This window comes from Diadema antillarum, unplaced genomic scaffold, assembly GCF_040938485.1.
Source record: "Diadema antillarum isolate AM-2024a unplaced genomic scaffold, OU_Dant_1.0 seq00000870_RagTag, whole genome shotgun sequence".
Classification (NCBI taxonomy): domain Eukaryota; kingdom Metazoa; phylum Echinodermata; class Echinoidea; order Diadematoida; family Diadematidae; genus Diadema; species Diadema antillarum.
Genome location: NW_027271736.1, coordinates 205,278 through 221,803, shown reverse-complemented (window position 1 = coordinate 221,803; position 16,526 = coordinate 205,278). Strand labels below are relative to the sequence as shown.

Sequence of the window (16,526 nt, the reverse complement as noted above, 5' to 3'; positions counted from 1 at the left end):
ATTCAAATTCATGAATGTGCATACAAATTCACACAGCGCACGCACGCAAAAATATTCGGGCTTTCAAATTCAGAATCCGAGCGATCAGTTTCATTCATGGGAGTTCTATTTCGCTTTCATGAAATCAACTTCACGCTTGGACGTTCAATTTCCAAATGCGAGCATTGCATTTCCTACTCGTGAATTCAAATTCATGCGATAGTCATGTGATATTTTAGTCCCGATGAGCTTGGTTGGAGCATTCAATTTCATTTTCAGTCGATCAAGTTCCTACTTCGTGCAATTAACGAGGAAAATGGAGTAATTTTTTTTAAAGAAAGGAGGAAGGGCATGCATACACAACCAATGAAGGCTTGCATAGGCCCTAAAAGGTTCTACATCGTTCTCTCTTCATGTATTCTTTGTTTTTCATCTTAATAGAATTCTAAATTGTAAGGTCCAATCAGCAGTGTATCCAGACAACAAAACGACAATCTAATCATATTCCTTGATAAAACTGCATGCTGACAACGCCCCAACATTAACCACATAATGCCAATGCATCAATTTAAAAACAAACTGACACACAATGATCTAACATAGTCCCGCAAAAGTATATAAACCATATAAGATAGCAATTAAAAACAAACAAGACGTGTAGAATGTTCATGTTATCAGTTTCAATGTAGTCGATTTTTCCCCCGAAGGTGTCAACCAATCTTCCGTATTAATCTCGTATGTAGGCCTATACAGTGCCTATGGTTTGTTTGTTCCATTTTCCATCAAAAGAAGATGGCTGGATAGCCCATATTCAGCTGCAATAGCTGGTCTTCTGTGGGGTCCAGTTGGATGTAAGGTGGGACCACTTCACTGGGTTAAACACCCTGCACCTTGCGATGAATAAATGAAGTGGGATATTTTACGTGCACAAGTTGTGACTTTCTCAAACATGCATGATGGGACCTCCATTATTATGTCCTATCCGAGGGACATGTGCCTGTATATTCCTTTTCGTGAAGCCCGAGTTCAAATTTTTCACTGAATAGGCGGGCCTCTGCTGCAAAATAAATAATTTTCATCATAAATCCCAATATATTTAAAGCTAAATGAAAAAGACACACAATACACGCCCCAAGCTAACTAAATTCAGGACTTCTTTTAAATTGAATGCAATTATTTGGAACATGGTTGCCTATTTACGAATTTGAATGACCGACGAGATTCCGTCGCCAGCTTGACATAACTTTGAATGCTCATTGCTGAAATACGTGCTCCTCTGTGACCTCTCTTAAATTGGAATGCTAAGATAATGAATTCGAATGCTCCGACAGTGAATTTGAATGCTCTGATGATGAATTAACATGCTCCGATAGTGAATTCGAATGACCGGATTTTGAATTTGATTGCCGATTCAGTGCTGCAAGAGTGGTATGCGTGAAATCGAATGCTCGGAATAGGAACTTGATTGACAAAAGTATGAAATTGACCAGGAAAACCTATAATAACAATAATGATGATAATAATAATAATAATAATAATAATAATAATAATAATAATAATAATAATAATAATGATAATAATATGAAGAAGAAGAAGAGGAAGAAGAAGCAGAAAAGAATTGTCATTGTTGTTACATAACCATTATCAATTAAGATACGAGGTCTCATTTACCGAAGATAGCCTCTTTTGTGTAGACAGTGATTTCTAAGAAGGCCCTGCCCATTACCAATATAATCACACTCATTCACTTTGGTCAAGAGAGACAATCGAACCACAGACCTTCTGTTTACAAATCCAAAGTCTTATCCACGAGGCCATAGTGCTCCCACTGACAGCAATGTAAAATTACTGCACTTCGTTATATACAAGAAATAACTCGATTGTCACTGGCCTCTTTTTGCTTAATAGCCGGGAAATACTCTCGAAGAGCTTTAGATCTAGATTAGTTGAATTAACACATTATGTATCTTCCTATTGTATGTGGCTCTACAATTGAATTTGATTGGATTTGGAAAATATATAGCAGAGAAGTAGAATGTGACATTGTCTTTGAAACTGTCTTTGCATAACAAATGTAATTTTCAGCTGAAAATATGCATGTTTATCTCATGCAGAAACAACACACGTCTGAAAATACACGAGTACTGCAGAACACGTTGATGTGCTCACTGTTACAACTTGAACGTTTGATGGCAGCAAGCACAGATTCAGAAAGTGGTCATTATATGTTAAGCAGTCTCAGGGCAGAATCCATTACTTGTGAATAATACCCCACTGAACTTGGTGAGAGAAACATACGGACAAGAAATATATCCCTCATCGTTTTGAAAGTTTGTCCTAGTTATAACGTGATATTTGTGTTTTGCATGCTGAATTAAATCAATACCGCTCTATATGTAGATTTATAATCACTTGCGTTTGCTGCACAATCACAAAGGTAAAGGGGGGGGGGGAGAAGAGGGCAATGTGGTAATCTTAGCAGACACACTGACAAATTAGGATTTTATCTATTATGACCACAACAATACTGAAAGTTCGGTGTTATTTCATGTAGTGCCAATGTACTTACAGAGCTATATCACAATTTAAAGCGAAACAAAGTTGATTTGTATATAAAGGGCACTGGGGCATTTACGAAAAGCGTTCTGTTAAACAACACCATTGTGCAAATCTATAAAGAACGTTTACTTTTAAGGCAATATTCAAGAACTGAACAATGGAAACACTCGATGAAATACTTTGAAATATAACAGCATCAAGACTAGCCGTAAATAATGTGATGCTGGAACTCTGTCCGTGGGAAAAAAAAAAAAAAAAAAAAAAAAAAAAACCAAACCCCCAAAAAACCCCAAAGTGTATTATTTCGCAAGTATGAATAACGCCCTCACCGTTGTAGACTGCCCATCTAATGCTACTTTTTGTTCGACTGGGGCTATCGATGATCCTGTGCCGGTGTTACCATCCGCTTTTGGAGGCGACAGAATTACCCCGGTGCCAATGGTGGACATGGGCGTGGTACCCCCTAGACCCCCGCCAACCACGCTAATGGAATTCACCATTGCTTGGTGTGGGATTTTTCGAGGTTTAGTGGTGGATTTCCCTCGGGCCTTCTGCGATGCCTTGATGTAGGCCACTCTACCGCGACCCGTCGACCTGTCCAATGACTCCGCTTTCACACCCAAAACAAAACACGAAAAAAATAATAATAAAGAGAATGCAGTTTTAGATTATGACAGAGGAAGAAGGAGCGTTAAGAAGGGAAGACAGAGAGAAAAAAATGAGAACGAAATAAAGAAAGAAAGAAAGAAGAGAGGGAGAGAGAGAAGCAGAATGACTGCTTTTTTTGTCAATAAATCTGTTGAAAGATTATGCGAAGTCTTACAGTACCATTGTAAGAGAAGAGCAACTTCTTGCATTAAGTTTATTGAGTTAGCACACATCAATGTTGGAAATATTGTGATTATTCTGGCAAACTGTTGGATCCGCACTAGGACAGGGACTGTAAAAGTTTGATAACAAGAACGAAGATTAAACCTCTTCTCTAAAGGAAAAGTGGGTGGTTCCGTCAATGTTCTTGTTGAGCTATGTTTTGTTTTTATGAACAGAACGTGATTTAAGAAACCTGCAGGGTACTGTAGCCCAAAACTTTGGGCGAAATCAAACATACGAATCGAACATAACTTTATGATTGCCCTGATCACGGGACAGGCATGTCCCTGATCACGGGACAGGCGATCGTAGGAGGTCGTAGTTTCGAATCCTGCTCGAGTATGTACGCCCACGATTTTTATCATGGCTACTACTAAAACACTGATCAATTTAGTGCTTATATACGTCGATGTATGGCAATTTGTCAATCAGTTGCAATGAAAACATCTCGACCGAAGGATTTCATAAAATTTGAACAACCTGAGCATGACGTGGAGTTTCACCTTATACGCTGAATATTCTCTCGAAATTGGAAGGACCCCATGATGAACTTCATCATGATGTGTGATTAGAATGTACTAATTTTCTCTGTATACCTTCAAGTTTGTCTTCCAGAGTCAGGATGGTTTCGTTTGAGACCGCAGACGACTGTTGAGAATGGGTCGGAAAAAGGCGGGAAGGACCGTCGCGAAAGCGATGGAGATTTTCCACAGGATACACATTGTTGTTGCCGCTGAAAGGGTGCAACAGCCAAACAAACAAAAGATAACTGGTCGTATTTTTTTTCGTTAAAAAAAAAGAAAAGAAAAGAAAAGACAAATCTTACGGTATAAAGGTGTTATGGCTTGTATTCAATACTTGGATATTGCTTTTATTTTTTTTTTCTTTCGAGTGATCTACGATGTAGAGCGACATGCAAACTTTACACACTTCTTAGTAGATCACTCTTTTTCATTGCTTCAATTTTTCTTTCGGTTCTATTGCAAAATTGTGCATTGTTTTCAGGATATATGATAACCTTTCCTTTCATTTGAATTCATTATGTGCACATATAAAAGTCATGAATGACAGATAATATAAAAGTCTTTGATGTCAGCTTTTCCTTTTGTGTCGGTTTTTACCATATAGATTGCATGATAACACTTCTCAATCGATCGACGAAGTCATTATATACGAAAGGCAGAGGGTAACGCACTGTGAAATTTAGTTGCCAATGCATCGCGCACCATGCAGACAAACGGAAAAAACAAAACAAAAACAAAAACAAACAGATACTTTTCATTTCCCCGATTACCAGAACAGGGCGTGACAGCCAGGTTGCTTTCTGTGTAGGCTTATAGTATTATTGTGCAAAACAGTTTCAAGATGTTTTCTTCTCTTTTTCACACACACCTTTTTTTCCGAGCCGTAAAAGAGAACCAATATAGTTACTATAGTTCTTTTAGCCTATTTGGTAAATCCCCTGAAAGGAAAATAAAGGTGATTACTTTCCAAATTGTATACAAAAAAGGCGAAAATTAATATTAAATGTCATGATTTCTGTTGAGCCTCTCATTTTTATCACGTCATTGATTTTGTTGATTTACCTTCTTCTTCTTCTTCCTGTACTGTGCAGAACCCCTAGAGAGTAGGTATACCATACCGAGCCGCTTTGACAAACTAATATCAAATGGAGGTATTTGCATGCAGAGTTTGGCATTTTATTACAATAATCCCTTAAAAAAAAATATGATAAAATTACTCACAATCTTGCCCGTTCTGATGGCTTGTCGAGTTTTCGATCACCCCTCCCTCTCCCGGTTCGTGGTGATACCGTGGGCTTTCGGTTAGAATCACGATTACTGCTTACTTCAGCACCCATTGAATCCTGTTTTTTTAAGTATTAAAGCTGTCTGCAGCAGTATATCATAGGCCGATTGCCTTCCTCTTGTTTTTGTTCAAACAGACTCGGAAAAATAAAAACAGTGTTAGGGAATATCATACAACGGTGTGTAGGCCTACCCCTTTATGTTTTCACCATAGCAAACCAAACCAAACAAAAAAGCACACAATGCTCGATATTATTGCGCACTGTCAGTGTGACGTCATAATAGCCGACTGCGCGCGCGCTGCTTAAAGAACCAATAGGGCGAAGCACGAGTACTGTGCTACTTACCATATCGGATGGTCACGGTTTTTTTCTGTTTTATTTTTATTTTTTTGTTCTTCTTCTTCTTCTGAAACTCTTGATAGATGTTTGTGTATTTTTTCCCCTCTGAAATGCGCTTAATCAATGTATTTTCTTTGTCAAATAATTTTTATATTACTTATTTATTGTGTGCCTATTCTGCTGAAAACAAAATAAAACAAAACAAAACTGAAAACTAGTACGCTATAAAAACACGATTTCACTCTGCAGGATTAGGTACTGGTTTTAAAAAAAAAACAAAAAAACTATGGGATATATCTTAGAAGTTTCCGAAGAAAGGAATAGTTTACTGGTAAAGGTCTTACATATTTAGCGTCATGAATTGTCATAAGACGTAATAAAAAGAAGTTCATAATGTGTTGCAGGGTTAATAAAGGCAAACATTTAGATTACTATACTATATTCATTTTCCCTAAAATGATGTGTCAAATTCAGCTTCGAGCTGACACTATAAACAGCTGTTACAGCCTTATGCCGCTTTTCGGGATAGCCGATTTTTGTTATACATTCTATCGTGCGCCTGGTCGTCTGTCAGATTCCGACGGCTGTGAGTGAGTAAACACTATCCGATAGAGGGCGTTATCTACACTATCAAGGCAATAGAAGGCTCTGTATCAAGGAGGCACTGTGAACCCTTCTGGCCCTACTGCGTCAGTGCTGTCCGGGGGCATTTCATGAAGGAACTTGTCGGATAAAATGTCCGACAAGTCAATTATATCCGACAAGTTCAGAGAAATCAGCCAATCATACTAAAGAATTTCTCAAAACTTGTCGGATATAATTGACTTGTCAGATATTTTATCCGACAAGTTCCTTCATGAAATGCCCCCCTGATGCCATTCCACCAGAAGAAGGAAATTTGTCGGATATTTTCTGTATGGCTTCAAGTTGGTACCATGAAATAAACAAAAGAACACTAAACAATTAGAAATAATGAAAGGGGTTATGGGCTAAATTATTTCACACGTGTAAGGTTTATTGCGTGAGATTACTGAGGTAGGGTCAGCAAGGCCAAAAAGAACATTTTTTTTTTTGCTACCCGGAGATCTCCGCAGATGGCCCCGCACATGACAGTACCTAGCACGTATCTCACCCGTAGTTACTCGCCACACCTGTCACACCTTTCCGGGCAAGCTACGTGGGGATTTTCCAGCACGCGGGACAATTTATGCAGGTGGACAAGGATTTGGGCGAGTTTCGCATGCGTCTTACTTGCTGGACCCGTGCTACCAATTCGTGAACTACTTAGTATACGTGCATTCCGTGTGACCTGCATGTCAGACGCATATGTGGCGAGTGAGGGCTGACAACTCGGTGAAGGAATCCTTCTGAAGGAATATTGTATTTGATACGGCAGCAGTCATTATCTTTGCCGCAGCCAACTCTCAGCTAACCAGCAGAAAGGCAGTAAGTGACCCTCAGCATGTATGCAATTCGCTCGTATAGCTTGCTCCACGCCCGCAGAACTGACCAACTACACAAATATTAGCAGTTTCGACACCGCTCCTTGCCAGTTAAACACCCGTATTATGCTCGTAGAATGCCGCCGATGACACGTGCTTCCGGCGCATAAGCATAGATCCACGGGCAACTTACTTTCTTCAAGCGGGTCAACTGCCTGTGACTTGCGGCAGCTACGGGCCTCTGACTGGTGTTCTGCGTGGACCTCTGCGGGCAATCCCCGCGACTTATACCCGGAAAAAGTTTTGGTCATGTTCAAAACTTGGCTGCGGGTAAATCGGACTTACGTGCTCACCTCCGGGCAACTAAGGGCGAGATACGCGCTAGGTACTGTCAGGTGCAGGCAAACTGCTAGGAGGTCCGGGTAGCGGGGAAGCAAAAATTTTTCCCGGCAAGTCAACCCGCAATGCTTCCCCAGACACGATGTCACAAGGCCTTGAGCATGCTAAAAACTCGTTCCGGGTGAGTTGCAGGGGTTTGCCCGCAGAAGTACACGCAGAACACAAGAAGGAGGCCCTTAGCGGCAACACCTCGCAGGCAACTCCCACGCAGGTATTTCGCAGCTGTAGCGCAGGTACTTCGCAGTCCCCGTATATATATGTCGCTCGTAACTGATAAAGGATCGGTTTCGAAGCTCTCACGCAGATCACATGGAATACACGCAAATAACAGTTAAGTAGCACGCATCTAGCAGGTAAGACGCAAGTTACGGAATCGCAAACATCATTGTCCGCCCGCAGAAAATTCTCCTGCCTGCTGGAAAATCCCTACTCGCAACAAGCCCGCGTATAGCTTACCCGGAAAGGTGTCACAGGGCCTTAAGGTTTGCTGCTTTATTGCTGGACGACAAAAGATCGTGATGTCACAGTTATGAAACGATTGTCACAGTTATGAAACGATAACAGTAGGAATATCAAGCGAATTTCACCTATTTCAGTCTATCCAGCATAATGAAAGGTTATTTGACTTACCTCCTTCAGAAGGCAGGGGATGATATTGCTCTTAGATATAGGTTTGTCAATAACTCGAGAGAATTTGTTCTTCTTATCAAAAGAAAAAAAGCGTATATCAGCGATATATCTAATACATTTTTATGAAAACAATTATGTCCCTCGCCCCTCTGTTTGTTTCCTTTGTCGTTGTTGTAGGTTATGGGGGGGGGGGTTGCCAGGCATGCAATGGAAGTCCAAATCCCCCACCCCCCCACCCAAAAAAAAATAATAATAATGATAATAAATAAAAAAATAAAAAAATTACGTAATTGTCACACATCACACGCAATGTTCACAATCGCTGAGCATGACCCCTGAGTTTGAATTTGTGCTGCCAATGTAGATTGTTTTTTCCACCTGCTTGCAATAACCTTTAGAAATTAATGTTGCTAAGATTACATAATAGAAAGCAAAAACGTTGGAATACAAAGATAACACTGAAGTGGGTAGGACCTATTGTGTAATTCTTACATATTTTGAAAACAAAATGTTAAAATTAAAGAGAAAAAAATCCATATAAAATCAAAGTTGAGGATTATGTACATAACGATATTGATGTGCATTGATCACACAGCTATGATAACCAAACTTAATATCAAAGATATAAAAGAGCACGATAGTGCTCTATAATAATAAAATCATTATCTCTGAGTAAAGACCACTTAAGAGGCCGGTCAACAGGGTTATATTGAACTGATACCACCTCTGATATAGTTACATGCATGCGGACTTTGACCATTGTTACTTGATAAGTCCACTGGAGACGAATAGAGGTGTAAACTATGTCTGTTGTCGATTGACAGCAAGTACATGTACTGTATTCGGTACAAATCATTATTAACCATTTTAGCTCTCATCCATAAGTCAAGTCCAAATGCAGGACTAAAATGGCTCCTCTCCCGAGATTGAGAGTGACAGCAGTCTGTATCTTGCTGACAGTTTTGCGCGGAGGGATATCTCAGACAACAGTCGAAATACCTGGCCTAGGAAGGGTACTCGGGAAAGCTGTTCCCTTCCAAGAGGACAAGTTCATTGGAGTCGATACACAAATAGATGCTTTCTTGGTACGTAGCGTATTAGACATTATTATCATGTGAGCAGATAATGAAATATTGCGTGGATTAATTTGATTTGAATTCATAATGTTTGTCTACACTTCTTACCAAACTGCAGTACTTGCTATAGATGGAGTGATCGTGCAACGATCAAGTTTGATCCTCGAACAGAAATATAAATTGAAAAAGATTTATTATAGTATTGTTGGTAAGCATTTTTAAAGACTTAACTTTATACAGGTCAATTCGATAGTGTAATGCAGACGGGAGTAGGCCGTCGAACGTCAATTACAATGACTCAAAGATATCATCTGACTCAGGACTCAATTTTAACGAACACAGACTTGTGGTTTTCTTCACTTCAGTTGAATCTGAGAGAAGGTTGAAAGCAAGAGAATTATTTATCACAGGGGTGAGGGTTGAGGTGTGAATTTTCTTCGATTTCTCTCCCTCTACAAATGGAAGAACGAAGGTTCTCCTGGAATAAAAGTGATACACGTTACGTAAGGTTCACTTTTCAATGCAGGTTAAAAAACAATAATTTCATACTCGGCGTCCATTTTGTTTCCAGGGAATTCCTTTTGCCCAGAATCCACCTGTCCGTTTCGCAGAGGCACAGCCAGTGGACCCCTGGGGAGGAGTATGGAACGCCACGTACTTCCGGCCAGCTTGTGCCCAGTTGAGTAGCGAAGTGGACGAGTACAGCGAAGACTGCCTTTATCTCAACATATTTGTCAACAATCCCGCTGTAAGTTTAGCTAGATTACCAAAAGCATACTCAGTAATTCTTATTTGGCTTACGCTAAGGAATACCTTTGTATAAGCTATAATGATTTTATTTTCTGGTTCGTCTTTCTGATGTGCGGTACAAATTTTCGTCCTTTGTGGTAACAAATTTCTAAGGGGAGATGAAAATGCATGTCTATTTCAATGTATTGATTCTAGAGAGTTCCAGAAACGAAGATTTTACAATAGAAACAGCGATAGCAAGAGATTATTAATCAGAGGGGTGAAGGTTTAGGTGTGAATTTTCTTCCATTTGTCTCCCTTTACAAATTAGATTTTGTAAGATCGCAACTGCTGATCTGTAATTTAACAAACATGCCGGGCAAAAAAGGGAACCACGGGGCTCGAACCTGTTATCTACTGCTTTACGGGTAGCGACACTATATCACCAGGCTGTCCCTGGTTGCCGGCAATGACATGATGATCTTGGAACAAATACACTCCGAAATTCCAACATTGTTATGTTAAGTAGTCTATAAGGTGGACAAGGCATTAATGAAAGCAAGAGAAAAATCAGCAACAACGATAGTTTTTATATTTATGAAAAGTAAATATTCCTTCCACTTGTAACTGGCATCTGTAGGCTGACATCACTGAATGTATCAATCTATACATATTTGGGGGGGGGGGTTATTTCCCTTTAAGTCCTCTTGTCTCTCTTTTTCCGATTTTGTCGCATGTAAAGCCAAGCGGAAATGCTGCTGTGATGGTTTGGATTCACGGCGGCGGGTTCTCTATCGGGACCGGTGCTTCGTACGGCCGCTATGGCGCCCCTCTGGTTGCTGTCGGAGAAGACGTTATTGTGGTGACTATCAACTACCGACTCATGGTGTGGAGTGTTTTCAACACAGGTGAGATAATCCTAAGTTTGTATCTTTACAGTCCTACTGAACTGTAATTGAAGAAACACCATCAGAGTCTGCCTTTAGCAAATACAGCATACACTACCTTAACCATTTTATTTAACTCGTCACTCAGGGTTGGTCAGCGAATGATTGGGATGTTATATTACATGATTTTGATATCTAGCGTATTGATTCTAATTAAAGAGAGTTTATGAAATGAAGATTTTACAACAGTAATAACAATTATTTTGATCTTTTATGAAAAGTACGTTTTTCCATTTATTACAGATTTGTTGATTTGACCAGGAGAAAGTGAAGTCTCTGCAAATCCAGATTTTAGAAATGATACCTGGTGTACACTTGATGTGTCCATGTAGTTGTTGTGCATCTAATTTCTGATTTATAATGGACTATTCGAAAATCAGTCTAATATCAATCACTTTACTTTTACTCTTTCACTTCTTAGGAGACGAGGTTGCTACTGGTAACTACGGTTTGCTTGATCAGCAGCTGGCTTTACGATGGGTTCAAACCAACATAGCAGGTAAGTTCCGTCACAGGTAAAACACGTACGCCACGTATGCCAGTCAGGTTCTTGATTATCGATATTTTTATTTCATTATTGTCTTGCTATAAGATGTTGGATGAGAATAGAATGTGATGTATATGACCGCCTTATCGCTTTATCATCCCCTTATTGTAATATATCTACAGCTGAGTATTTCGGCAGTACGAAAAATAATTATATCAGGGGACCTCCTTATAGTTCACGAGTTGTCGGAAGGTGTCAGTTTTCCTCCATTGTTACTCATTGCCTACAGCCTTTGGAGGTGACCCTAACAAGGTTACCATCTTCGGGGAGAGCGCGGGGGCGGCCAGCGTAGATTTCCACCTCCTATCACAAGGCAGTCGGGATCTCTTCAGCCAGGCAATCATGCAGGTATCGTAGCTGAGTGACTTGGTATGAGAGCTGAAGTGCGCCACCTACCCTCTTTCGAAACATAGTGTTTATACATGTAATATATGAAGATAGCATTTAATTTTTTATCGTTGTTAGTCAAAATGTAAAATCTCTCCATTTTGGACTTCGATTTCAAGCTTTGCCAGTTTGCATGAGGAACACTTAGATAACACCGGTGCCATCTTATGCATACCTTTTTAGCTGCTTTAGGTCACTAGTCATAATGCGACACGGGCCAGATGCTATATGGGCGGTTTCTTTCTGCGAGATCGTTTGTCCCCCCCCCCCCCTCCCCCTCTTCTTTCTCCATTTCCAATCTTTTTATGAGGTCGAATTCAATAGTTGTTCATAGAAGATTATGATTAAAATATATCCCCAAACAGAGTGGAACATCGCTGTCACCATGGGCATTTCGTCATGACCCGGAAACAGATAGACAGGAAGCGCTCAGTCTTGGGTCACTCGTTGGTTGTGATCAGACGGACTCACAGCAGCTTGTGGATTGTCTGCGGACGGTAGAGAGCAATGCTCTTATGGAAGCTTTTTGGCAGGTGCGTGTTTAAAGCCTCCAGTTTCGAAGGTACGATTTATGCATCTCATTTATATCTCTCTTTTGTACGTGGTATCACTTTTATTATTTTTGTCTTCATTACTTTTCGCTATCACCTTGTATTTGCTGAGCTGGTGCTTTTATGAAATATCGTTACTTGTGTGTGTGTGTGTGTGTATGTGTGTGTGTGTGTGTGTGTGTGTGTGTGCTCGCGCGCACGTCCTGTATGCTTACCAATCTAGAGACCATGTAAGACAGTCTTTCCATGTACCTTTTAGTTGTTGTATATTATAAATACGGTTATTCTTTAGGTCTACCCGAGGAGTTATATTCGTGTTGATGGAGTCTTCCTAGAGGACACACCGGCCAATTTAATGGCAGCGGGTTCCTTCAAGAAAGCTCCAATCCTGGCTGGTTACAACAGCGACGAAGGAACTATTGCAGCTAAGGACATGTTTCCGGACAACGAAGACGTAGCTCCCGTAATGACCCGCTCCAAATACGACGACGAACTCCCCATCGCTCTCTACGGTTACACCGATGATCTCGTATTGAAGTCCATCGATCAGCAGTACGTTGACTGGACGCAGGCCGACAACGCGAGCGCCGATTACCTGTGGGCTTTTGCCGGTGCTGTGGGTGGCCAGAGGTTTCAATGCCCAGCAGACCTGACGATACGGGCGCATGCTACTGCAGGAGATGTTGTGTTTCAGTATTTCATGACACATGCTCCGAGCACGTAGGTTAACACCTTGAATGAATTGGCTGCCACTAATACAAGTTTTTACCCCAATCATGTTCCCTGGCTTTGTCTTGCGATGAGCACATCAGGAAGAAATGGCTTTCATACTTCTATATACTTTCTTGCAAATTATTCAATACTGATATCTATATTAAGTATGTTATATCATTTCCTAACCTCATCAGAATAATAATCATGTTCCTTAATGATATGTACAGTTATGCAAAACGAAACAAAAGGCATTTAATGCTCCATGTATATGGTTTAAAAAAATGTCCTTATAATTGAAACTAATGCTGACCATAAAACCAAACAACTAAATCATTTTAAATGACGACATTTCAATGTAACCTGACTAGTAAATGTACTTGATAGATAATTATACGCACATATTGTTCATTCTGAGTCATGAATGTAGTCTGGTTTAACCAAAGATGAAGATATCTCGCCGAGATCATGTGTTTCGTCAACAGCAGTATGAGTGATTGAATGTTCATTGATTGATCGATAGATGAATTGATGTACATGTAGGCCTGTCTTTATTCAGGTACCTTTTATCATAAACATGCTTGCTTGCATGAATGACTTCATAAGTTTTTTTTTTAGCTAACCACATTGTGTATGTGCTTCTCCATCCGTTGTAAATATCTATATAGGTCTTACTTCCAGTTTGGACCTGATGGAACCGGTCCTGGCTGGTTGGGGGCGACTCATACCGAAGACATCCAGTTTGTGTTTGGCTGGCCGTTTATTCCGGAATGGATGGCTGATAGACGGGCTCTTCTAGACGAGGAAATCGAGCTGTCCGTCAAAGTCATGAAGATGTGGACAAATTTCGCGAAATATTCGTGAGTATAAACCCTATGTAGGAACTTTGCAAGCTAATGCTTGCTTCTGCAATGCAAGACGATAACGACACTTCCTTTTTTTTTTTTGGCTACTTAGTCATGTGAATATAGATTATGTGGTAACTAATTATATATCGTTCGGCAGCCCAATGTTTAGGCCCTACATGGGCACGGTAATTTCTGATACGTATATGCGTGTTTTTCAGCCGGTTAACTACCAGCTGACTACCTTGTCTGTGATGCGTTTTGAAAAAGAAACAAAAAACATGGAACAAATCAGTCGTACTCACAAAATTATAAGAATATACTATTTCCTTGAAATTTTGAAGTAACTCATAACTAAAATTTAATGTTTGATGATTTCATAATGCTATTGCAGAGACCGCGGTCTTCAAGTTCAAGTTCAATTTCAAGTTCAAGTTCAAGTTCAAGTTCAAATTTATTCGTTTTTTTTTCCACAATTATGTAATGTCTTCACTTCATCACCTTTAGATTGCACAAAATATGACAAGTCAGGATAGCACAAAAAAGGGTGAGATTTGGTAGACGGTCGTAATGGCGTACACTATAGTTTGGGTATTATTGACTCATACCCTGCATGTGACTTGTCATTGGAAGAATGCTCCCCTTGGCTGTTTACTTCTCTCCCTCATAACAAAACCAAAGATAGCAAATTAAATACAAGACCGTGCTACAGAGTGGATGATCTTTCATCGTATCTCACGATCAGGCATCCCGGAAAGAAGAATATGACCTCCAACCCTGCGTCGTCAGGAGATTTCTACTGGCCCCAGTACACAATCCCTGAATTAGAATATAAGGAACTTTCGCTGGATCTGAACACGGACAGGGCAGTGAGAGCCAGTGATTGCGCCTTTTGGAATCAATATCTTCCCGAACTCATCTCGTTTATTCGTGAGTATGAATGATGTACCTTTGCTCCTTGTATGGGTCTATATACCCCGGACCCCTCCCCTGACCGTAATCCTAATCCTAATCATAAACCTAATCCTAACCCTAACCCAAACTCCTGACCCTAATCCTAGCCATAACCCTAATCTTTACTCTAACCTTGCCACTAACCAGTATCTAAGCGGGGGGTAATTGCCCTCTAGGGGTAATTGCCCGGATACGCCTTGTGTAGCTGCGCATGGTAAACGTTTATGTCTTTTACGAACTATATCGTATGTCTATATGACGCTGTGTGTGTAGAGCTCTGGAGGATGTGTCAGTTGGTTGCTGAGTGTCAGTGAGAATACAATCAACCAAATACCTTCATTTTGAAGAAGAGAAAGACATCGCAAAAACAAAGAATTGCAAAGAAAACTGTCATTGTCTGTGTTCTTTCCTTTCCCTTGTGCAGAAAGCGTTCCTCCAGACGAGGAGGAGTGGCGAAGCGATTTTGAGATGTGGCAGGAGGATGCGGAACAGTGGAGGGCAGCATTCGATGAATACCAGGAAATAGTAAACTGCTGATGTGATGGTCTCTCCCAAACCTATAGCAATGCGAACTGACACACATGAAATGATAAACGCTATTTTGTGATATTATACATCCCCGTAGACACAAAAACACACACACAAATACACGCACACACACACACACAGTCAAACACAACTACACCATTTTCTTTTCTCAATATCAACGGAATGAACAAATGTTATGACTGTACAGTATATTACATAATTAAGTAATGTACACTGTATACGATATATTTTTTCCTTATTACAATAATGTTGTTAGCTTAACATATTTTGAAGAGTCTGCTGAAAGGAATATCACTAAGGGGGTACCATTAATTTATGGTCTTGGTTTGGTCATGATTTGTGTCTGTGTGTATGTGCGTGTGTGTGTGTGTGTGTGTGTTAGAGAGAGAGAGAGAGAGAGAGAGATGGGATTGGATGGATATTGGCATGATTGGTGATGTGATGGCCAAATTTTCAATACACAATGCGGAAGCGAAATTAGCAAGGTCGCCGTGTGATTAGTTGTCTAAAATTTCTTGGAAATGTATAAAGAGAATTAATTTTTCCATCCAAGATGGAATAGGGCGATATTAAATTTGTAAGTTGTGTCCCAATCTGCCTCCATGATAATGAGAAAAATAACATGAAGGCTGTATGAAGAATCCCTGCGTCACAGAAATATAACTTCTTTGCTCGAGAGTCATGGAATTTTATGCGCCGGTGAAGAGAACTTGAGGTCATCAGGGAGGTGGAAAGACACGTCTCTACACTGCGATTATAGCTATAATTGAAAACAATCTTCTAATCATGCGCAAGTTGCAGATAGGCCCTGCACAATATGTTTGTATAAACGCAGTCTGTAACTCATGTTAATTTGTTTCAATATTGTTCGAAATAAAACTTTGTACGAAACTTTTCCCGTTTCTGTCTGTTTTTCTACAGCGAGTGACATTATTGTCTGTAATCCATTATCTTTTCAGAATATAGTTATTCAAAAAATAAATGTTTTATCAAACGTATACAAACAGACACTTTAGTTTTTATACCCCGCGTTATGCTATATTAAAAGTTATACCTCCAAAAGCCCGCAATGGATGGTGTCCATGCTACTTTATTGTTGTGTTGTTTGGTCGAGAACGTTACAACTACAACCCTCCCCACAAACAAACAAACAAACAAATGCTAGTTGTCCAACTCCCGACCGTAATGACTAAGTCCTCCGG

General features: G+C 40.0%; 1 protein-coding gene across 1 annotated transcript; it reads left to right on the top strand.

The window, feature by feature from the left end:
* Window positions 1-8,936: 8,936 nt before the first annotated feature.
* LOC139740626 (cholinesterase-like) lies at window positions 8,937-15,312 on the top strand. The gene is made up of 10 exons (XM_071651210.1): window positions 8,937-9,113; window positions 9,676-9,852; window positions 10,576-10,741; window positions 11,202-11,279; window positions 11,557-11,675; window positions 12,080-12,247; window positions 12,558-12,985; window positions 13,645-13,836; window positions 14,567-14,751; window positions 15,200-15,312. The coding sequence occupies exons 1-10, from the start codon at window positions 8,937-8,939 to the stop codon at window positions 15,310-15,312; spliced, it is 1,803 nt and encodes a 600-aa protein (XP_071507311.1).
* Window positions 15,313-16,526: the final 1,214 nt, after the last annotated feature.

Bases quoted from the DNA above. Each gene is read 5' to 3' on its own strand.
- LOC139740626 (XM_071651210.1), top strand. From the start codon at position 8,937: ATGGCTCCTCTCCCGAGATTGAGAGTGACAGCAGTCTGTATCTTGCTG. The intron at 10,742-11,201 runs GTGAGATAATCC...TTCACTTCTTAG, and splicing joins GTGGAGTGTTTTCAACACAG to GAGACGAGGTTGCTACTGGT. The intron at 11,280-11,556 runs GTAAGTTCCGTC...CATTGCCTACAG, and splicing joins GGTTCAAACCAACATAGCAG to CCTTTGGAGGTGACCCTAAC.